The 22979-nt window shown below is 48.1% G+C and overlaps 10 protein-coding genes across 10 annotated transcripts; 4 read left to right on the plus strand and 6 right to left on the minus strand.

Moving 5' to 3' along the window:
* Positions 1–102: 102 nt before the first annotated feature.
* Positions 103–2003, minus strand: FVEG_03424 (vanillyl-alcohol oxidase; the record flags this gene model as incomplete). The annotated part of the gene is made up of 5 exons (XM_018891038.1): positions 103–568; positions 625–902; positions 950–1302; positions 1362–1394; positions 1442–2003. The coding sequence occupies 5 exons, from the start codon at positions 2001–2003 to the stop codon at positions 103–105; spliced, it is 1692 nt and encodes a 563-aa protein (XP_018747475.1).
* Positions 2004–2563: 560 nt separating this feature from the next.
* On the minus strand, positions 2564–3687 carry FVEG_03423 (hypothetical protein; the record flags this gene model as incomplete). The annotated part of the gene is made up of 2 exons (XM_018891037.1): positions 2564–3580; positions 3637–3687. The coding sequence occupies 2 exons, from the start codon at positions 3685–3687 to the stop codon at positions 2564–2566; spliced, it is 1068 nt and encodes a 355-aa protein (XP_018747474.1).
* Positions 3688–4856: 1169 nt separating this feature from the next.
* On the plus strand, positions 4857–6329 carry FVEG_03422 (hypothetical protein; the record flags this gene model as incomplete). Its single annotated transcript, XM_018891036.1, has 2 exons — positions 4857–6171; positions 6250–6329. 2 exons carry the CDS (start codon positions 4857–4859, stop codon positions 6327–6329), a joined length of 1395 nt encoding a protein of 464 aa, XP_018747473.1.
* A 264-nt stretch (positions 6330–6593) lies between these two features.
* Positions 6594–7343, minus strand: FVEG_15261 (oxidoreductase; the record flags this gene model as incomplete). The annotated part of the gene is made up of 1 exon (XM_018904385.1): positions 6594–7343. The coding sequence occupies one exon, from the start codon at positions 7341–7343 to the stop codon at positions 6594–6596; it is 750 nt and encodes a 249-aa protein (XP_018747472.1).
* Positions 7344–7837: 494 nt separating this feature from the next.
* On the minus strand, positions 7838–9596 carry FVEG_03421 (hypothetical protein; the record flags this gene model as incomplete). Its single annotated transcript, XM_018891035.1, has 2 exons — positions 7838–8345; positions 8399–9596. 2 exons carry the CDS (start codon positions 9594–9596, stop codon positions 7918–7920), a joined length of 1626 nt encoding a protein of 541 aa, XP_018747471.1. The 3' UTR covers positions 7838–7917.
* A 540-nt stretch (positions 9597–10136) lies between these two features.
* On the plus strand, positions 10137–14818 carry FVEG_15260 (hypothetical protein; the record flags this gene model as incomplete). Its single annotated transcript, XM_018904384.1, has 9 exons — positions 10137–10215; positions 10266–10340; positions 10393–10571; positions 10626–11266; positions 11313–11656; positions 11710–12170; positions 12793–13171; positions 13225–14365; positions 14410–14818. The coding sequence occupies 9 exons, from the start codon at positions 10137–10139 to the stop codon at positions 14816–14818; spliced, it is 3708 nt and encodes a 1235-aa protein (XP_018747470.1).
* Positions 14819–15786: 968 nt separating this feature from the next.
* Positions 15787–17912, plus strand: FVEG_03418 (hypothetical protein). The gene has a single exon (XM_018891034.1). It carries the CDS (start codon positions 15888–15890, stop codon positions 17781–17783), a length of 1896 nt encoding a protein of 631 aa, XP_018747469.1. The 5' UTR covers positions 15787–15887; the 3' UTR covers positions 17784–17912.
* A 266-nt stretch (positions 17913–18178) lies between these two features.
* FVEG_15259 (hypothetical protein) lies at positions 18179–21016 on the plus strand. The gene has a single exon (XM_018904383.1). The coding sequence runs from the start codon at positions 18200–18202 to the stop codon at positions 19559–19561; it is 1362 nt and encodes a 453-aa protein (XP_018747468.1). The 5' UTR covers positions 18179–18199; the 3' UTR covers positions 19562–21016.
* Positions 19813–21349, minus strand: FVEG_03417 (hypothetical protein; the record flags this gene model as incomplete). Its single annotated transcript, XM_018891033.1, has 5 exons — positions 19813–19946; positions 20004–20262; positions 20312–20747; positions 20797–20960; positions 21017–21349. 5 exons carry the CDS (start codon positions 21347–21349, stop codon positions 19813–19815), a joined length of 1326 nt encoding a protein of 441 aa, XP_018747467.1.
* Positions 21350–21375: 26 nt separating this feature from the next.
* On the minus strand, positions 21376–22963 carry FVEG_03416 (hypothetical protein; the record flags this gene model as incomplete). Its single annotated transcript, XM_018891032.1, has 3 exons — positions 21376–21790; positions 21844–22278; positions 22333–22963. 3 exons carry the CDS (start codon positions 22961–22963, stop codon positions 21627–21629), a joined length of 1230 nt encoding a protein of 409 aa, XP_018747466.1. The 3' UTR covers positions 21376–21626.
* Between the last annotated feature and the right edge of the window lie 16 nt (positions 22964–22979).

Here is a 22979-nt window from a genome sequence, read left to right on the forward strand (position 1 = left end):
ATATAAGTTAAATATATACTATTTAACTTGTATAACTAACTATTATAAATAAAGTTAAACTAATTATATTTAACTTTTATAATAAAATAAACTATTACCTTGCTACAGTTTTGTAGAGCGCTGTGGAGTTACTGCAAAGTCCTTTGCGTTATAGCCGCTTGGCCATATCCCATTCTTACCAGGCGCCAGAATTCCCTTAGGATCTAATGCATTCTTGATTGTAGTATTGAGATACATCTGTGCATTACCGTTGAAGTTGTAAGTCTGTGCAATTTGGTCCATCAATGCTAAATGAGTGCGATACTCTCCCCAACCCTTCTTCGCCGCGTCATCGATTAGCTGACTGATGAGGGCGTGCGCTCGATGGCATGACTCTGGATCGAGACGGTCAAAGACAAGACACACTATGTGATGCATCTCTCTCATTCCGACGACAAATGTTCCGATGAAATCGAAACCTGCTTCTTCGCAGCGCTTGCGAGTTAAGGCATACTGAGCGACCGCGTCGTCGCCCGTGACCTTGGCGATGGGGGAGAAGAACAGGTGAGCTCCATTGGGCAGCCAGTTGCTGTTGAACTGAGATTAATATGTCAAACGTGATATCGAGCGACATGTAGAACTTACACCCATTCAAGCTCAGTCATGGTGGGAATTCCCTGCAAGGTAAGATCTCGAGTTTTCAAGACAACATTTTCTGGCATCTCCTCCGGGAAGTAGAACTTGGCCCCGGGGATGGCTGAGAAAGCACCCTTGACTACTTCCCACATTACCTTACGGATGGGTTCGGGGCCATAAAGCGCTCCGTAGAAATTCCAGCGACCCAAGTTGAGCTTGTTCGCGATGTCATCGAGTTCCTTATCGTTGAGCGGCTTTTTCGAAGTCGTGTACTTGTCTCGAGATCCCTTGAGTTATGGTAAGCTGCGCTCAAGAAATTAAACTGGCCTCATACCATAACAGCTGCATCCAGAAGTACATGTCTAACAGTGGGAACATTTTGCAGCACCATTGAAGTCCGAAGTGGTCGAATGATCTCAATGGCCTGATGAAGATCCTCATCTTTGGGAATGGTGATCAAGTATGACTGATACCCACCAGGGTTTACCATGAGCCAGATACCCATCTTGACAACAATACCGAGAGACGATTGCGTAAATATGCCGTCGTTATAGGGTCCGAAGCCGTAATTGAACAGTTGCCAGGCCGAGTTGGGCTCTTGCTCGTGTGGAGGGGCATTTGGATCCGCATCCGGGTTTGGTAAAGCACCCATTCCCGTGCGGACTAGTGTACCATCGGGAAGGACAACTTTGGACAGTCAGTCATAAGCACCCCTTCCAATAAGGTAGCTGTAACGGAGCTCTTACCTTCCATGCCGCAGTGCATCATAAAGTGATCACCTAAGGGTCGTCAATACTTAGTCGGTACAACGATGAAGATAACTCACCATACGGAGTATAGCCAACTCCCCTCTCCGTAGTGTTCCCAAGCACTGATCCGCCGCCAAGATCAGGAACATCAATCCACAGCTTGTCACGAAGGTTCTTGTCCACCAAGTACTGATGAAGGTCTGCGTATGTAACTCCAGGTTCAACAAGAGCATATGCGCCATCAACATCGACCTTCAAGATCTTGTTCATATGTTTGCCAAGATCAAGACCAATCGAGCCTGGTACACGGGGAGCAGCACCACCATACCCAACATTTCTGCCAATGGAGAATGGCCAGAGGGGAATCTCAAACTTGTTGCACAGCTTGACGATGGCTTGAACCTCGGCGACGTCGCGGGGAGTAACAACAGCTGAGGAAACAAAATGCTGCTTCGAGGTTATGTCAAACATGTCGTGCATCTTGCTGGGGTCGCGGTAGTCCTGCTTGTCTAACTGTCCGGGGTTGGATATGATGACAACATTTTCACTGGTTGTAACTTCAGTGATTTCTGATATGAATTGGTGGAAAGCAGATGGTGCGATGCCAGGAGGCAGAACAAGAGGATTAACAGTAGTCATTCTGATGGTGATAGTATATTTTATACAGAATCAGCAAACTTAGAGTAAGTCAACCCAAGTGCTACTCAGGCAGGTCTTAAATAGAAAATCCCCGTAGTAAGTCGCCGCACATTTTGGTCTTTGTGGCCCTTGGTGCTTGGCTGGGCAGTGGTGGGTATTTTCCCGTTCAGCCGACGTCAGGTTACACAACATCGAGGTGGAGGTGGGGAATTGTCCGAGATGTGCATATGCCCCCGTCCTAATACTGGACTTTCAACTTTTCTTTGGCTTGAGCCGGCAAAGATCTGCTCGGCATGCATCTTATCTTTAAAAAGAGAAATGCATGCAACGTGTTAAATGATCTTTGGCCGATTCGGTTAAATTTGCCCTTCATCGCTTGTCTCAATTCGGGATCATACCAGATCATTACAGAGCATTGACACCGATGGTGATAAGAGCTACAGTAAAAGGATTGAGGGACTATTTCCATTTAATGAAATTGACTGATTATCACAGTCTATAATGTCTCCTAATCCACTTCTATAACAACCTCGAAGCCACAAAGGAACAGAGAATAAGACCTATGATGGAAATTGTATAACCAATTTCCCAGATGTCTTTGAGAATTGATTGACCAGATCGTCGAGCTGATCAAAGTTAACTGACTCCACAATAGGTTTTACCACTCCTCTTCGCACGAACTCGAGAGCTTCAAGTGTTTCAGTTCGTGTTCCCACCAATGTTCCCAAAAGGTTGATACCACGGTCGATAAGAGTCAGCGGATGCAGACTCATCGCTTGGTCTGGTGGAGGAATACCAACGCAGACCAGAGTACCAAACACTGCGACAAGATCAAGGGCGTTCTGATACGCTCGACCCGACCCTGCAGTGACAATAACAGCCTTGGCTCCAGCTTCATTAGGGGTAAGCTTCTTCAGTTCGGCCGGCGTATCAGGCGATGCTCCATCAAAGTATGCGTCGGCTCCCATCTTGATGCACGACTCTTTTGCAGGCCCAATATCAACAGCCGCAACACGGAATCCCATGGCTTTTGCATACTGGATCCCCAAACCCCCAACGCCACCGCCAGCTCCGACTATAGCAACCCATTCTCCCGGTGTCGCTCCACAAGCCTTGAGTGCTTTGTAGGCAGTAACGCCGCCGCACAATGTTGGTGCAACCAGCTCATCTGGCAACTCCTTTGACTCAGGAATTGTCAGCACATAACGACTTGGTATAATGCAGTGCTCTGCAAACGTTCCGTCCCACTTCCGTCCTGAGTTCTGCTGCTCCAGACAACGGACCTCACCTCCGGGCTCACGACAGCAATTGCATCGGCCACAGACGTCTCTCACCCAAGCAATACCAACTCGATTGCCAATCTTAACAGAGTCGGGATCCACTCCAGAGCCAACTTGTACAACGCGGCCCACGCCCTCGTGGCCAAGCACCTCACAGCATGGACCGAGGTAACCACCTGCAAGGGCCATATCAGTGCCGCAGACACCAGTAGCAGAGAGCTTAACGAGCACTTCCCATGGCTGGAGTTTCGGGATTGGAACTGAGTTGATCTTGAACTGGAAGCCTTCATTTGAGCGCTTCCTTATTGTTAGTCGTTGACGAGCTAAACACTTGATATCACGATTTCACTTACTGCCACAGCAGCTACCCGATGGTAGGGCTTCTCAGCTATCGCGTCTCCCATAATTCCGTGCTGTTACAGAGAACAAATTTAGAGCTTTGTGACTTGGCGTAATTCGTAAAGGGAAACTGTCACTGGCTTGAGTTGAATATCAGTGACAGCGAAGGCTCATGATTTCAGGGAGAATGTGCGACTAACGACAGGTAAGATATTATTCCTCCAAGTCCCGGATGCCGCGAACAAATGCCGAAATGCCTCTCATTAGAAACCGAATGGCTGTGTTTTTGCGGGGTTTCGACATCTGGATCGAGACTAGATCGTGGGGTTGAAGCGGGATGCCGATCTCCGTTGCGGGGGTGGCAGATTTCCCGCCTCCACGTGTTCATCAAGACGAACTTTTAGTTGCATGGCGCATCGACTCCTCCAGTTTGTTCAGGCTTATCTCTGCCATCGATTGTGGACTTTGTGCCCCGTGACTTCTAAATCATTGAATTTGCTGGGTAGCATCGCTTGTTTCTTCCAATTTGCACAGCCGCCCAAGTTCCCCAGCCCGGCCTGATGCACTCGGTTAACACCATGTCTGATACTCAGTCGCAACATTGCTGTCCTGTCTGCTCTGCCGAGTTCACAAAGTCAGGTATGCTATTCGAGACCCAGGTGTTTGCCGGGATGTAGTACTCACTAAAAACGTTACATCAAGACCATCTCACTCGGCATTACCTATCGCGTAAGCTTGCTGCAACCTCCTCGCTGTAGGGTATCACCACTGAAGCAACGAGGCTCAGACACAGATCAAAGGCCTTACAAATGCCAATACTGTAGCCGTGGATTCAATCGCCGGTTAGTATATACTCAATTGTTCCTGTTTGGGTTTCGATAGCTGAAGGAAAGCTATCAGAGACGCACTCCTTCGTCATTGGAGAACATGTGACAGCCGACTCAAATCAGGTCTACTGCCTCCAGCACTGGAGCAGAAGAAGCGAGGGAGGCCAAAAAATGCTTGTGAAAGGTGCGTGAAACTGAAAAGGAGATGCAACAGATCGCAACCTTGCAATGCTTGCGCCGAGCAGAATCAGGATTGCAATTATGTCCAAACACCAAGGAAGGATGACTTGGCATCTCTACTGAAGGTAAAAGAAGACGAGAAAGGGCACGACCTTCTATCAGGCCAGGACATTCATGTTCAGGGCGGGTCACTATGCCTATCACAACATGACTGGATTTCGGACTCGATGCCGGTCACCTCATCTGATCCTATCCTACTTGTGCAAGCTCAACCGGGTTCCGAATTGGATGGAAATTCAAGTATGATGTCACAATTTGTCTCCTATCTACCTCGAGATGAATGGTCTGTCTCCCATGATAGCCCATCGCTGTTGCTAGTGACACCAAAGCCGACCTTTCCCCGTATACGTCTCCGCTTTCTTGCCCGACTTACTTCGTCCCATGGTCTGGCCAATTCATTTAACTGCGATGATATCTTTGCCAGGAGAAAGACTCACTCGGGTCTTCTACAATATGGTAGTCAGCCCTACCTCGAATCGGTAGCCATTCCAGGGAACCCAGTCGCATCGCCTTGGGCCATTCTAGGCCAACGGACGCAGCCCCAGCAAGGGCCGACAGGACAACACTCCTTGGCAAACACATGTGAACAGATTGTCACAGGTATCTTTCATGCAATGTCTCAAGCATCTGAATTGAACTGGCCCAACTCCCGAAAATCATCTTGCTCAAGATTCTTTTCTCCAAGAAATATTGACTTATTCTTGACTTTATTCTTTCAAATCTGGCATCCAAACTGGCCAGTCTTCCACCGACCGACATTTGACCCCACTGCAAAGCCTCCCAAGTTAATAGCGGCCCTTTCACTGATCGGTGCTTCTTTGAGCCCCGACAGAAAACACCATGATCAAGCAATTATATGGCTAGAAACAGTCGAGAAGTGGATCTTCCAGGACCCGGATTTCAGCGAAGACAGTATAGCTCAAACGGACGATGGCGGCCAGGATTCTCAAGTTCGCCAGCGCCTCGACATATTGCAGGCTGCTTACGGTATCCTTCTACTCATGAACTGGGAGGGTGACACAAAAATGAGACTCAGAGCACGGAGAACACGGTTTACAGACATCGTCTTCGTTTCCCGCACTCTGTATCCTTTCGCGATACCTGGGACGAGTGAGGAAGCGTGCTTTGCTCCACGCAGCCTCCATGACCACTGGATATCATTCGGATTACGAGAGGAGTTAATCCGTACCCTCTTATATACCTTCCTTCTTGACTCTGCATTTGTAATCTTCTACGATATGAGTCCCCGAATGGTAATTAATGAGCTACAATTTGGCCTCGCAGCTGCAGATGAGTACTTTAATGCTCCAGATGCCGAGACATGGTTCATGTGCACTCAAGCTGCGGCACAGAGGTCACTGGCGTGCAGCCAAATCACGCTGTCTCAGTCCATTACCATGATTATGAGTGAGGACTTTGGAACTAGTCGATGGGATGTCTTTGAGACAATAAGCCCATTGAATTTGTTTGCTATTGCTAGTGGTAAGTTGCATGACAATAAACTAACAACGGCCTTACTAAAACATTCCAGCCTTCCACAATCTTATATACCATCACCAGAATGGACCGGACCCAAGGTCAAGATCCTTGGCTATCACACGAGGGCTAAAAAATTGGTTTCGGGTCTGGTCCAGTCATAATTTATTATCAACCCCTGGCAACTATGTCTCCGTTGAAACAAGCAAACTTGAAAGAAAGCTCGGGTTCTTTCTTCACGCAGATGAGTATTGGTGTCTCGCCAATCTGTTCTGTAGCCAATTCGAACGCGGTGTCAATCCATACCAGTCTTTTGGCGATACTCATTCCCAGCGATCAGGAGGGCTATCAGATATGGGCAACATACATAGCTTGATCCTTCGCTTCCAGGATTCAGATCTTGGAGAGATAATTCTATCATGAACGAATCACTTATTCTTCTTTTCTAGCCTCTTTCGCTCGTCGGTGTTATGAAGCCAGTCCAGCCAGGGCATCCCTCCAAAGTGGACGTCAAAACGCTCATGATGACGGTCATGACGATAAGCTGCACCTCCAAAGAAATCAAAGCCACTATGAACAGTCGCAGTCTCAATAAGCTGCCAAGCGACAAAAGCCCACATGGTCAGGATGTGAGTTCTAAGCAGTATGGGTGGAAGGACAATAGGGATCGTGTTGGCTACAATATGCTCGATAGGATGGGCATACTGCGAGGCGAAGGCGACTGGTGCTGTGAACTTGTGGTGGATTTTGTGGATGCGACGATAGAGGTATGGTACGTGAAACAGTCGATGGGAATAGTAAAAGAGGATCTCTCGAGTAACTAAGCAGATGGCAAAGTCGCTCACGAAACTCTTTGCAGAGGGCAGTGATGCTGTGACCTGGAATGTTGATGGCATATTCCGCTGTGTCGCCAGAAACGCTAGGGATAGTTGCAGTCCAATGACCATGAGCTGGTTCCTCAAAGATATCAAGACAGAGTCTAATATCTCAGAGGCTTTGGGCTGTTTTGGCGGAGGTTGTATCTTGTGTCTCGCTGCAAAACACGGAGCAACGTGATCAAGGAGAACGAAAACGGCTGACGGGATCCACCAGAAGACGATTTGGACAAGACAGCTGCCCACGAACTCGATCGTAAAAGGATCATAGGTAGCGACTATGTTGGTCCAGAGTTGAGACATTTTGTACCTGGCTTTGATAGTTGATGATTGATGATTGAGCTGAAAAATCATGAGATCGAGACGTAAATATACTTTGCTCAACGACTAACTCAATCGAGGAGGAGCAACTAAGAGGCGCTTTGATACCCCGCAATCTTTGAAGTCTAGTACTCATAAGGAAGTCGTCTCAAGAGCTTCTATCTTCACTTTACCCTTTCAAGTCTAACCTGTGTAGTTTCACACGAAGCCTCGGTTGGCTTGAGTGGCGTCATGGTCCAGGAGGCGATCCACATGAATTATTCTGACCCTGCCCGAGGCTCTGTTTCACAACCGGCGGAGGACTATTGGCAATAACATGAACGGCCATTGGTAGAAACTGTGTAGTTTTGAACTGGCAGGCAGCTAGACGAGAATCATGGGATGCTGATCGGGGCCCGCGGGTCTTATATCTTGATAGATAACCACTCCGACGGAGTCACAAGTGCATGACTTTCGGCCACCTCAGCGCCGTTGTGTTCCCGAATGCCTTCAAATCTACTGTACTGTTTCTGGAGGATACCTGTTATATTCCGGCAACTATTAACACCAGCCAGATTTATGATACCCACTCGGCTTTCGACCGCCCTCTTCGTCCAGTAGGAACACTCCAACCAATCCTCGACTTCTCAAACTTGAATGCCGGTGCCAGCACTTTGAAGTCCTCGTCCAATCCGTATTCCTTGCCACTCATGTCCCAGAAGTACTCAGGATGCTTAAATATCTCTGGGCGGATCTTCTGCAGCGACTGATGTGTCTTTCCAACAAGCGCACTCATATCATCGTAATAGCGAGGGCTGAACTGCGGGTCACGATTTCTAAGAGCCTTTTTCTGGTCCTCGGAGTATGAGCCGAGACGATAATACCAGATGTTGTACTGCGTGAGGCTAATGTCGATGTCGAAGGTGACGTCTTCTTGGGTGCGGGCTAGTAATGCTTGGATGGCAGCCGCGGCTCCGACTAATCCAGTCTGATAGTCCGAGTTGGCTAGCGCAATGTCAGAAGTGAGGTCTTGAGATGTAATATCACAGTGAACTTACGGAAAAGTGGGACAACAGCCTCGTCGAGACCAAGAAACTTGCCCTGCAAGTATGACAGTCCTACCAAGCAATCGCTAATCTGCTGCCATCCCGAGCGGTACGACAGTGGTCCCTTGAAACCATAACAGTTCTCCCTCATATAGATCAGACTTGGGCTCAACTCACGCAAAGACTTGGAGTCGAAGCCCAGCTTCGCCAATGCACCAGGACGATATCCATCAACAAGAACATCAGCATCTTTGATAAGATCGGAAAGTGTTCGCCGGCCCTCAATTGTCTTGAGATCGATGTCAACGTCTCTCTTTCCCGTCTGAAGATCCGGCATTGTTGCCGAATACTCTGGTAGCTTGCTGCATGAGACACGGATGACATCGGCGCCAAGAACACTGAGGATCTTGGATACTGCTGGAGCTGCGATGACACGAGATAGATCCAAGACTCTGATACCAGCAAGTGGACTATAGCGATCAGTATCTTTGGCTTCGGGCCAAGTCTTCTTGGGTGCTGGCACACGAGTCGATGTCCACAAGGGTTCTTCCGACATGGTCTTACCATGCTCGCTTGCGAAGAATTCATCAGGCGTATAGCAAATCACACCAGCTTGCTTGAAATTCTCGTTTGCTACCTTTTCGATATCCTGGGAATCCCATTCTGCAACCTTTTTGGTATAGATCCCGAAGGCTTCTTCAATGCTAACGTCACTGTCCTCAACACCCAACATCTCCATCGTGGGCAAAGCATTCATAGATCCATGCAGATGATACCATCTTCCATCCTTGGTCCGATAAACATTTGTCGCGTATCGCCTGATTGGCTTGCTCATCTGATAGAGGTCCATCTTGGCAAGCTCTGCAAGCATTTTGCTGCTCTGCATAAAGTGCTTGCCACCAATGGTGGGTAGTAGCACTGATTCAAGGAAAAGGGTTGCAAGATCCGTGTTGATTTCAACATTCTGGTAATTGATGCCATAGCGCTCGGCTGCGACCACGTTTGCAGCTGTAGCTACGAGGGCATTGAGGGCCGCGCTCGACTCCGTGATCTTGAGAGGTGTGAGGATGAAAGGTTGATCATCTTCCCCCACAAACTTGACTTTCTCGGCGGCTTTAACGAAAGATTCTGGAAAGTGTAATCTAGGATCTTGAAGGAGAACTTTATTTAGAATTCGAGTAGCTTCGGCGTAAATGGAGTAATTGGACATGGTGTTGACGAATGAGGCGACTATTGGGGAGGGATGTTGTAGTTGCAAGGATTGGAATAAAGTCAAGGTTGCTGTAGGTCAAGGGAACAGACGTTCTCAATGCTACGTCTGACGTTACAACAGTGGTTTTAAGTAATCCTCTCGGCTAAATGAAACCGAATATTGCTTCTACTGTCTTTCAAGTCAATGATGTCTCTGCAATGCTTAGTGGGTCTCTCCGGAGTTCTTGAGCTTGGTTCGACTCCCGGAGTTTTGCACTACCGGAGTTCTGGTAGCGGACTTCGGGACACGGCCAACTGTTACACAGGGACAATGACATCACTAAACATGGAACGAGTGACTGGCATACTCACTTACGGAGTACTGAATGCCGGTTATCTCGGGTTTTGAAGCACAACATCCGAAATTGCGGGGTGATATAAAGATAGCTTATACTCATGGCCTCTCAACCCTCCTCCTGGATCAGGGCTGGGTGGCTATGCAGCACAGCACACTACACCGTACTTCCTCGTGCCAGTAGTTCAGAGACACAAAATCATCATGGCTTCTAACGACAAATGGCGCGTTGGAGAATTCGGCAGCAGGCCTGTACGAGTGGCTAATTGTTCCGGTTACCATGGTAAGACAAGTCACCCACAACCGAGACATTGCTGGCTGATAATCTCCTAGGAGATCCCGCCATTGAGATGTACAAGCAGGCTACGTTGGGTGATGTCGACTTTATAACTGGCGACTACCTCGCTGGTAAGCCTGGGGTCTTGTAACTTCGTTGGGCTGTGTGGCTTACAAGAATCAGAAGTGAACATGGCGAATAATGCGGAAGCATATGCGAAAGGACAACATCCAGGTTACGAGGCTACTGCATTGAAGGGTCTTGAGCTTTCGATCGATGCCATCGCAGACAAGCGTATTAAAGTCGCCATCAACGGTGGAGCACTTAATCCTGAAGGTCTCGCTGTGAAAGTAGCAGCTTTGGTAAGACTTTCTCAGAGCTTGTGCCTTTGATGCCTTGGGCTAAACGGTTGCCAGGTTGCTGAAAAAGGTTATAATCTCAAGGTAGCCTATGTTTCCGGTGATAACGTGCTTCCGAAGCTCGGTAAACACATGCCACAAAACAGAGAAAGCGCGTTGGCTCATCTTGATTCTCTGAATGACCATGTCACCCTCACTCCTGAGACTTACATATTCGCCAAAGGTGGCGATGAACCTCGAGAAATAGTGTCTGCCAATGCTTATCTCGGTGCTCACGCCATATATGAAGCATTTCAACAGGGTGCCGACATCATCATATGCGGCCGAGCTTCTGATGCCAGCCCCGTCATCGCCTGCGCATGGTACTGGTGGTCGTGGAGCAACACCAGCTACGATGAACTGGCTGGTGCCTTGGTCGCAGGACACTTGATTGAATGCTCAGCCTATGTCACCGGCGGTAACTTTGCAGGCTTTGACGCTTTTGATCTTGAGAACTTTGTCGACCCTAGTTTTCCGATTACTGAGATTGCACAAGATGGCTCTTGTGTCATCACAAAGCATGAGGGTACAGGCGGTATGGTCACTGTCGATACATGCAAGTCCCAGTTGGTGTATGAGTTGCAGGGTGATGTCTACATTAACAGTGATGTGAAAGCCTACCTGGACAATATTGAGATGGATCAGGTTGGCCAAGACAGGTATGCAAGGTCCCAAGTCTTGCCAGCGTGGCTAACCTGATCAAAGAGTTCGCGTTCACGGAGTTCGCGGTGCGCCACCACCAGATACCACGAAGCTCGCGCTCTTTTACAAAGGAGGCTATGAAATGCAGGCTTTGTTCAACGCAACAGGTCACAATTTTGAACAAAAGTTTGCGCTTCTTGAAAAACAAGTCCGTTTTCATCTTGGAGAAGAGAAGCTCAGTCATCTAGACTTTCTCGAATTTCAGAGGATTGGCGTGCCAGCTGTGAACCCTGCCAACCAAAACAGCGGTACTGTCTATCTCCGCATCTTTGCTCAGTCAACGAAAGTAGAAGCTCTCCAGGCAATTATGATGGCCATTGGAAGCATCTCATTGAAGCATTACTCAGGTCGGCCAATCCGGCGAGTGGAAATAATGACAGGGTCACTAACTTGTTCGTAGGTTTCCACAGCTCTTTGGATTTTCGCTCCGCTATGCCTCGTCCATACCTGGCATATTATCCAGCTCTGTGGCAGCAAGCCAAACTTGAAGAAAAGTTCCATTTTGTGGACGGAACTAGCACAACGAAATCTTTCAAGACTACACCTCCTCCTCGGTTTGAGATAATGGAAGAAAGGGCGTCTTATGACACCAAGTTACCAACGGCTCTTGGCGGTGGAGCTATTGAAGTGCGATTGGGCAGTGTCGCCCTAGGCCGTTCTGGAGACAAGGGGGCCAATTTGAACTTTGGCTTGTTCGTTGACACGCAAGCCAAGTGGGACTGGCTGCGCTCATACATGTCTCGAACCAAGGTACAAGAGCTTTTGGGAGAAGACTGGCGTCCAGAGTTTTCTATTGAGCGTGTTGAGTTTCCCAAGATCTTTGCTGTGCACTTTGTTGTATATGGTATCCTCGGCCGTGGAGTCAGTAGCTCAAAGCGATTGGACGGGTTCGGGAAGGGTTTTATTGATTACTTTAGGGATAAGGTTGTTGAAGCGCCTGCCTCTATCTTGCAACGCAGTCATATATAGACCTTGGAGCAATCTATAAATCAATCTACACAATGTCTGAATTCCAATTCACCACGGTATTGCGCTGTGCCCGTTCAGGCTTTTCTTACCCACGGACTCTTCCTAGTCGCTTGAGTAGATATTCTCTCATTTTCTCCACCCGTCCTCGGTGTCTTACACGTTAGATCCTCCGTAATGCGGATTTACATGGTCCGTAAGGTATCACAATGTCTCGCCTGGTGGACCCGTCCGGACTTTTGGGTACGCTATGACACGAAAGTCTCGGAGTTTGGCGCACTAACTAACAGGAGCCGAGGCACAAAACAAGGCCTATCAGAATTAAAGTTTATAGTGGTCATGGGTCGTGAAATGCGTGTTCCATCCCATCCCCTCATGGCCCGGAATTCTCATATGTTGGCTTTCTAAACTCCGAAAAATGAATAACCGCGGCGACCGTCGACGTCGGCTTGCAAAGGTACCTATTATTCACTATGTCACAGTAGGGTTCATGTATTGGCTAATTCCGTGGTGTCAGGCATGCGATCATTGTCGCAAGGGCAAGGTCCGATGCGATGGAATCCGGCCAGTTTGTGGACGTTGTCAGGGTTGCGGAAACAACTGCCATTATGCAGACGTTGACAAACCCGATCCACGTCAACGACGATCTAAGGTATCGTCTCAGAATTCGACAGATGATTCAATTGAGGCAGAGAGTTTTGAAGCAGCCGACGCTTCTTCATCCTTGTTGTCAGACTCTGCAGTAGTCCAAACAGTCACTCATCCTCAGTTACATCTTGATGCCCATAATGAGTTTCACAGCTTCACAGAGTCAAGCCCCTGTCACACATTGACAGCAACGGATACAAGCCCTCGGGACACGATAGTTGGTAGCAATGGAGATATGCGCTACTTTGGTAGGTTTGCATAAGTACTTAACCATTCATGAGCTTATTCAATATGTCGACAGGTCCGCCTTCGGGCATATCCCTGGTGTCAACGACCACTCCACGCAAGTCAGGGCAGCATACACCAGAATCGTGGTCCAAATGGACACACCCATCTGTCGAGCCCTTGTTCACAAAGCGTGTCATGGAGCCTCTTCCATCTTGGACTGAGGCATTCTCCCTTGTCAGTGAATTCTTTGCTCATGAACATCAAGTCTTCCCATGCTTCAATGCACCGGCATTCATGTGTCTACTAGGCCAACAGTACTCAGGTGCATGTACTGAGAGTCCAGCGTGGTGGGTCTCACTTAACTCTGTTCTTGCAATTGCACAACGTCGTCGGGCAGAGGCAGCTCAATCGGCAGAAGCAGAGGATCTAGCCTGGGCTTATGCATCGAATGCACTCGCTGGGACTTGGGATGTTCTCATGCGTAGTACGCAGTTGTCTTCTGTTCAAGCTCTGCTAGCCATTGCCTGGTTCTTTATCGGAACACCAAACCCGCAGCCCAGCTTCATGCTCGTTGGCTGCGCTGTGCGTCTTGCACACTCAATAGGCATACATGTCGAGAGCCAGGCTCCGTCCGTAAGCCCAGCAGAAGCAAATATGAGAAAGAAGGTCTTTTGGATCGCGATTTGTCTAGACCGAGAACTATGTCTCCGAACTGGAAGACCCCCTTGTCATGATCTCAACGCTGCCTACATTGTCCCACCAATGGGCACCCTGGATGAAACGGAAATAATCAAGACGGTTGAGGGGCTTGAACTGAACCTCTTCAAAGGTCAGATACAATTAGCCGTGATCCAGAGCGCGATCTATCAAGATCTCCATTCAGGCAAAGCCCCACCGACTTGCATTGCAGATTCAGTGGCGGACCTACTGCAGAAGTTGGAGAATTGGCGTATTGAATTTGCGCCGACTCTTACTCATGATTCTGCTGGGCGGTGCGAGCATCATGGGTTGATGCGGCTGTACTTTTCCTATTACAATGCCGTCATAGTTGTGAGCCGCGCACACAGCCTAACTTACTGGGTGTCGCCAAATCACCCAGCAGCGTCAGCGCTCCCTTCAAAGATGAGAGACTCCATAGAGAATTGTCTCAACGCGTCCCGATGCATCATTGAGTTAAGCAAGCTCATACCAGTCACACGGAAGAGCTTTCACTGGTAAGTTCTATCAGATCAGAGGATTCATGACTAATCGGCTAAAGGGATATCATTTCAATACCAATGAGCGCTGTTGTTATTCTCTGTATCATGGCAATTCGGAATCCTATGAATGAGTTCGCAACAAATGACATGCGCTCTGTTGGTGACGTCATGCACATTTTTAAAACACTAGACGAGGCGTATGGCAGTACCTACTTGACTCAGGTCCAAAAGGTCTGCCAAGAACTATACAGAAAGGCCCATTACGCCGTGCAATCTTCAAATGCACAATCAGTTGGGTCTATTAATGTAGAGACTCCTGCTCTTCAAGACAACCAGAAAGAAAGTCACCAGACGCACCATACTGACAACATGTTTGAGTTCAATCTGGATGCCTTTGAGCAGTCGATGCCTTATCCACTTCCGATGGTTTGGGACTTGGATACATCACTGTGGACTTCAATTATATAGACCTAGTTTAAGAACTATTTTTACTATGCCGATGTGGCAATTGCGGCTTACTGAATTTTGACAGGAAAGCCGGACAGTCTGAAAAAAGAAGATCACCAAGATCTAAGTGTCATTGGGTAGAAACTCTCAAGAGTCGCTAAATTAATTAGCAAAACAGATCATTTTATGCTCACGGATAAGCCTGCAGATAAAGACTTGCCTCTTGAGATTCTCAGGCATTGTGTTCCATTGTTTGCGATATATAAGGTTTGCATTTCAACAATTCGTGTAGCATTACCGGGTAGGTCTGCTACCAAACCAACTGAATTCGTCAATCTAAGAGGTCCACTCACCCCAAGCGACACGCGACGATTGGCGGTAATCTGATGAAAGAAGCTACGCCAAACTAAGTTTATCCAGTAGCGAATCATGTCAATTGTTCAAGCCCCATACAGCTGACTGAATCTTCGCGTTTCTTTTTTGTGTTTCAAACATTTGAGAGCGGAAAAGCGGCAATGCCGGGTTGTTGATCACAAGGTTGGAGTTGCCAATCATGAAGCAGATTGAGTCTGTGTACGTAGTATCTGGAAGCTGTATGTGGGCAATTTATTAATCTTGAAATGGTGTTACTAGAAGCTATTTCAATCGCCAGCGACAAAACCCGATGTCGACATGACGAGGAGCTGTCATGACCGTTCTTCGCTGTATTCCCGGTTAACCCGGCCGGAAGTTGCGTGCCGCAATTAGTCTCGGCACAAAATCCCGGGTTTGGCTTTGAGCTAGACCTTGGCGGAGGAGCAGAAGCTACATGCTGTCACATAGCCAAGAGCTCTATTTCCAAGGTACTGCGTAGCCACTTAAATCAGGAATTTTGCGCAAAGGTACGTAAGCCTAGGCAATATCACATCCACTAGCCAGGGAATAAGACCAAAGCTGGGTAAGAAACGGGAAGTGTAGCTTGGAGGAGTGTGCAACCTTGACTGAATGACGTTTGAACAATTGGGTTTGATAAATAGTTCTGACGAGGCCATGACTATCAGCAAATGACTCTGCCGTTTATTTGCATGCTAGAGAATCACCATCTGTGAAAATGGTTTCGCAACACGTCTACGACTTATGCCAAGTAAAAGAAACAGTAAGCTCTGTCTTGGCAAATGATCCAAGCCAGACACCTGGAAATGCCATCAAGAAGCTATACGGCCATCACGAGCACGGACTACACCACAAAATTTCAGCCAAAGAAGACATAGAGAAGAGCGAAGATGCCATCGAAACAGCCCTCCACTGCGGTCGTTGGGGCCCGACGACCCCAAGTCCGTTGTTTCTCCAAGCATTCGCCGACTCGCTTCAATGCCTCAACGAAGACCCGATGGCAGGTGTCGTGTCGCCGCCGTTGATGGGCTCTCATGGAACGATGCCACTCACAGTCATTGCACCCCTTGCAGATGTCATGCGACACTGCTCGAATCTCATCGTGCGGGCGGAGAAGGAGGTTTTCTTCATCACATGTTCCTGGGCACCATCAGTAGCCCAAGCTCTAATCAAGGATTCTCTAATAGAACTCTCGAAACGAGCCGGAAAGACAGGGAGACGAGTGGTTGCTAAGATCATGTATGACAAGCCAGGACCATGCAATGCTATAAATCCACATCAGTTTGTCAAACCAAAGTCGTACACCTCAAAGGCGATCAACTTACCTTCACCCGAAGAAATACCAAATGTCGACCTGGAGGTGGTCAGCCTGCATCGAATATTCTTGGGCACCCTGCACGCCAAGTTCTGCGTTGTGGATCGCAAGATCGCTGCCATTATGAGTAACAACACCGAAGACAACGATAACCTGGAGATGATGGTCCATGTCGAAGGGCCAGTAGTTGATAGCATATACGACACGGCCCTGATAACCTGGCAAAATGCCCTTCACCCAAAACTTCCATCTCTCCAAACAGCTGCAGCAGACGGTGGTTTGTATACCTCTACTGACAGTTCCACAACGAGGGAGAACGAAGCCTCGCATCTAAAAGACTTTACCACTATACAAGCTGATAATGAGCAACCCCTACCGGAGCATTTCCCAGATCGCCCTCACTACGATGACGACATAGAGGGAGAGGTCAGGCGTATGCAGTCATGTTATGCCCTGAAAGAGGGTGAATCGCGTCTCCAAGCAGCGAATCGCCAGCTCAACCTTGCAGTCGAGAATCCAATCAAGCCTACGGGACCTGAGATCGACGCAGGAGATGAAATGACCCCATACATCTCGACGATTGGCGATGGGAAGCCTGTTCCGATGGCCCTTGTATCTCGACCGCCATACGGAGCTATCGACTCGAAGAGTGTTCATGTGCCCCAGAACGAAGCTTGGTTATCGTTGATCAGGAATGCCAAACACAACATCTTCATTCAGACGCCAGATCTCAATGCTGCTCCATTGATTCCAGCCCTCAAGGAAGCGCTGAGGAGAGGAGTAGAAGTCACATACTATGTGTGTTTTGGCTACAACGATCCGGGTGAAATGATCCCCGGGCAAGGCGGAACAAATGACCAAATTGCCCAAAACCTCGTCTCATCCCTCACCAAAGATAGTCCTGAGCGCAAGCTGTTGCACATATACAACTACGTCGGAAAGGACCAAGACCATCCTATCCATCACTCCTTCAAAGCTAGATCCTGTCATATCAAGCTTCTGATCGTTGATGGAAGTGTAGGAATCCAAGGAAGTGGGAATCAAGACACTCAGTCCTGGTTTCACAGTCAGGAGATCAATCTCATGGTCGACAGCGTGGAGATATGTCATAAATGGAGAGAATGTATTGATAGGAACCAAAACACGAAGAGGTTTGGCAAGGTCGCTGAAGATGGCATTTGGAGGGATGCTGAGGGGAAGCCTGGCAAAGGGTACATGGGAAATCCAGGGACTGTCATGGGCTTGGTTAAAGGTGTTTCTGGCATGATAATGAAGATGAAAGGTGCAGGGGGATTTTAGTAGATGTTTACGAGAATTGTAATATTTATGCAATATGGGATCATATGCCTGACGTCACTTTAGAAGGGTTCGCAAGATGCTGACTGACGATAGGTTTGTCTGTTATGCTAAAGAAGAATACAAAACAGGTAAGGAGTCTTAATATCCAGTAACATAGGTATGCCACTCTATGGCCTTGAAACATATATAATATCTCAGTGCATTTTTGGTAGACCTTTGAAGAACCCGCATTTATTTATCCGCAACGGCCAGTGACTCATGTCCACTCTTGCCCCTGCTTACAGCAACCAATCGCTGAATCTTACGCTTCGTATCAATTGGCGATGATCGCTGACCCCGCAGCTTATAAGAGACGTCATGTCTTCTATGTATCTGTTTCCCTCTACTTGAATATTACTCCAGCAACTACATCGAAAATGTCAATCGCAGTAGACATTCAATCACTCCCTTCCGAAGTTCTTAGGAACATTCTTTTTTTCGTGCGCAATGAGAAAAATGGCCGAGACTCGATCAAAGAGTGTCGCTTGGTTTCACACTGCTTCCACAATGCTGCATCGCCATTGCTCCTTACCGCAGTTTCCGTTAGTCTTACCTCCAAGTCTTTTACTCGCTTAGAAGATATTTGCCATCACCCCATCTTCAGCAAGTCTGTGCAAAGCGTCAGCATAGTCACGTCATATTACGAAACGGAATTAGCCTGCAACAGACCACTGTTCATGCTCGAGGCTAAGGCTAGACTGCTTCGACACGTAGAAACCATGGAACGGTCGAGATACTACCGGAATAAATATCCCCACACACGAGAACAATTCCAATGGCTGTCAAATATGGCTTGGAGAACAGAACCTGAATTTGAACAACTTTTCAGTGACCAAGTTGACGAAGAATCACGTACACCTACTCAAAGGCTATTTCTCAAGCTCTACGATCTATACAAAGAACTGCACAATGGCCAGCAACAACTTCGAAAAGGCCAAAACCACATCACTCGGTTATGCGCCGCCTTAAGTTCCTTATCCAATCTGGTATACTTGGAGGTTAATGATGTCAGAAATAATGGAGGCCTGGAGCACTTGGATGCTGCTGACTTTGCCCATACTGGATATGATGATACAATACTGCAACACTTCAGCCCTATCTTGCGCAAGTCGAGGTGGTGTGGCTCTTTCAAGACAATTCATACTGCAACCCCACCCGTCGAGATGATCGGGACATTGTGCTCTGAACTTGCTGACAAAGGTTTGAGACCTAGGATAATTCGTCTCCGCTTAGTCCCTCCGCCTAGTATGCAAGCCTGGAAACCATCTCTATTGCAGCAGAGTGGATTAAAGAGTCTGGTCTCTAAAACCACGAAACTAAAATTATATGTGGACTTCGAGGCACGGAGCTTTGAGCTTAAGGAAAATCCTAGGCACGAGATGCTTGCACTTTGCTCTATCACTCAGTCCTTTTTGAGCGCACCTCATCTTGAGGACATTCATGTTGAGTTTATTGGCTACCCTCGGCTTAATAGGAGGCCAACTATCTCTTTGGAAGATGTCCTGCCTGCGAACGTTTTATGGCCACGACTTCGGTCTCTGAGCCTATACAATCAACCTTTTACAGTAAAGCAGATGAGGTCCTTGGCCACCCGACACTCGGAGATCCTGCGAAACATGGACTTGCAAGCTTGCTGGTTGCTGGAAGGCAGCTGGGATGATCTTGAGGAAGTTGTTGAAGGCCAACGGGACCTGGAGAAAAGTAGTATAAAATATCCATCAGGTGGAAACTATAGCTAGACTACTAAATCCTCCCTGCTATACCACTCACTGGCGCTGGGATTAGTTCGATTCGGCTACTTATCGATAGCTGGCATAATCTCTTTTGTTTATATTCTGGACCTCATTTGTAGTATCTACCTCTTTTGATGGGATACTTAATATGCAAGGGTAACGTTGTTTTTAATACATAATATAACGCAAGAGCGACATCCATCTACTTTAGTATCTATGAACAGAAGGGGTCCATGAGCTTATCATCAAGAGCTGACTTAAATCTTAGCTTGAGTTGTCTCTTTGGCCAGTTGTGCACGGAACTGCTTGGTCCATTGCCTAACCGCCAAGTCCAACAGCACATCCTCGCTTCCTCCAGGAATCCTGGCTCCAGGAACTTCTCGATAAATCTCTGTGTCGTCGAATCAGCTCTCTATCTCGCTGTAAAAGTATCTGCTGAATGACTTACTCTCGGCAATCTCACCCTTGCCCGTACGCGTATAACCGTTGCCGCCGAACAATAGAACAGCGCATCTTGCACACTCGTCAAGAACAATGCCAGCGTTGGCTTTGCATAGAGCGGTAAGGCCACCGAGTTCTTGGTCTGCTGTTTCCTTAGGCATCTTGGAGAGCTGGTATGCGAATGATTCTACCCAGGACCATTGCGATTCCAGGATTGCACCACATTTAGCCAGTCGGTGACGTACCACGGGTTGTTCTATGAGAGTCTTAACAAAGTCAGCTGTGAACTACATCTAGTACACCTTCTGAAACTACCTTGTTGAATGCCTTGCGCTGAAGACAATATGCGAAGGCACTGCTCAGGGCAACTCGAGCCTGGCGGGTGACACCAACAGAGATGAACATGCGCTCGTGGTTAAAGTTATGCATGATGTACTTCATGCCCTCGTTCTCACGCCCGATCAGGTTTTCCCGTGGGACTCTCACATCATCAAGTTCGATAAAGGAAGTTCCAGCCACAATCTGCCCTGCAACTTTGAGTCGTCTCCTTGTCACGCCAGGGTGGTCCTTGAGTGGGACTAAGATTAAAGAAATGCCTTTTCCTCCAGAGTTTTCCTCACCAGTTCGGACAGCCATGCTAGCATAGTCTGCCATCATTCCGTTGGTAATCCACTTTTTGGTCCCGTTAATGATATATTCGTTGCCACTCAGCTTAGCCGTGGTGGTGATGTTGGCGACATCAGAGCCAGCACTAGAGGTGAGATCAGTAATGCTCTCATTGAGTGATATCTTTAACCCACTCTGGTTCCGTAATAGCAATGCAGATTCTCTTTCGCCCCACTAGGAGGTCAGGAAGAAATCTCTCCTGTAGCTGAGGCTCTGCATAATGCAACAGAGGAGGAATACCAAAGGCAACGCCAGTGGTGATGGAGCCCGGTGGTCCAGCAAGGCCGGAGCGGCTCATCTAGTGTTCAATACAGTCAATGTAACGATTGATAATGCGCCCGTGTAACATCATACCTCATCTGCATATATCATCGTATGCAAAGTGTCCCATTCCTCAACAGGGACCTGGCCGGGCATGTGAGTTATGCCTAGCTTTCGAAGCCATTCTACTGGTAAAGGCGCTGGCAAAGACGGCAGGATAAAGTTACCCTTTGCAAAGACCTCGAATAAATCAGATGGTACCTCCTCTGCTGTTTCCCAGTCCAGGGCATTCTTGTTAAGGTTCTCATCAACGAATGCGCGACAAGCAGCCTGGAATCTGCGATGTGACGCGTTGAAGTACGGCGAAGGGGCGCCTCGGAGCCAGGGCGGGTCGGCGAAGGGGACTTGGTGAACGGCAGGGGGCATTTTGGAGTTGGGTTTGAAGACAGCAAGAGGTTTACAACAGTTAGGATAAGCTATATTCAATGGATCGTAACTTGCATCCATATATAAACAATATTCCAAGACTTCCAACCTCAGCGGCGGGGGTTTCCCGTTGAGGAAACATCCTCGGCATAATTATCCGGACTACCCCAAGCCAGCCGAGGCATTTTCCCACCCACCCAAAGCGTCTCATTCCGGGTCTGATCAACATGGACGCGCCAAACGTCAAAGCTTGGACCAGGACTGACAGCCATTTCAATCAATGCTTCTTAAATGGCGTTTTGGCATTTGTCAATGTCTCGACTCCAATAAACAGTGGAGGCTCACTAATACCCGCCGGGCGCTGACTCAATAACTGCTTCTTAGTGAAAGGCATTTTGTGACCCAAATTAAAGGCCAGTGCATTATAAGCAGGCTCCAACACTGCAGAAGTTAGCGGGCTAGTTCAGATTCTCAATGATGGTATAGACACTAACTTGGATTCATAGTGTCGGAAATAGTGCCATTGCACAGCCACTTAGGAACAGGCTTTTGTTTTGAATCCAATGCGGTATGTAACTCGAGGGCCGCCTTAACACGCGCACCAACGTCCGTGGATCTCCACACGTCCATACCTTGGATACGTAGTGTCTCGGCGATGTGAGAGATTGATGAGATGCCAAAGCTGGTGTGGGCTAAGTCTCGGCAGGTCTCCTGCGTGATGCCACTAACTGGGAAGGTTTTTTGATTCTGCCAGTATTTGACAATCTCCGCGGTAGTATTGATCCGACCACGGCCTTGCACGGGATACTCCCCATCAGAGGTCAGGTAGATGTACGCGGGAACCCGGCTGGAGAATAACCCCAAGGACTTTTCGTATAGAGCTGCATCTTCAAGGAAGACGGCAGCCCCTATGCAAGCCTCAATCATCACTACGAGCATCAGCAGATCCGCCAGTGACAGTAATACCGAAGAAGTGAACCCACCTAGTTCCCAGTTTCCATTCTTCTGCGGGGCGCCGTCCTCGATGAGGGGGATGTAGGCGTGTCGTAGCATGTCAGAGAACCTCTTAATACTCTTCTTGGACCAGTGTTTATAGCTCGAGCGCATGATTTCACCTGCGCGAACCCAATTAGCGGCAGACCAGGCCGCTTGCAGTAGTGCGTTGCTGTTGTTGTGACCTTGAATCGTGCTAGACCAGGCATCCATATAATAGACGGATTTCTGAGCATAGTGCTTTTCCTTCGTAATCCACCATGCCAATGCGTTCATGTATGCTGCCATGGAATCCTCGCGTTCCGGATAACACCCAATGTTGGGCGTCGATGTCGGTCCGCACTCGACCGTCTCATATGGCTCGGCCGTTCGTGTGGGCGAGATGTACGACATGTTAAGCATGGAATCCAATGCCTCTGTCCAAGGATTCTCCCTAACCTTGATCCTCTTGGCAATGTAGTCGAGCTGCGGCCCTGAAACGAAAACTCCTGGATGAACCCATGTCTTGGGCGCGTTGGTTGGAATGGGACGATCGGGAGACGCGTTACTATCACTTGCCGCATGCACAGGTTTCAGGGCAAAGGAAGCCTCTAAACCAAGGATCAGGAATTGAAGCTTCATCTTGTCGGTGAAAGTA

The sequence above is a fragment of the Fusarium verticillioides genome, chromosome 5 (genome assembly GCF_000149555.1).
Source record: "Fusarium verticillioides 7600 chromosome 5, whole genome shotgun sequence".
In the NCBI taxonomy this organism is placed as follows: domain Eukaryota; kingdom Fungi; phylum Ascomycota; class Sordariomycetes; order Hypocreales; family Nectriaceae; genus Fusarium; species Fusarium verticillioides.

Coding starts and splice junctions, on each gene's coding strand:
- FVEG_03418 (XM_018891034.1), top strand. CDS start 15,888: ATGGTTTCGCAACACGTCTACGACTTATGCCAAGTAAAAGAAACAGTA.
- FVEG_15259 (XM_018904383.1), top strand. CDS start 18,200: ATGTCAATCGCAGTAGACATTCAATCACTCCCTTCCGAAGTTCTTAGG.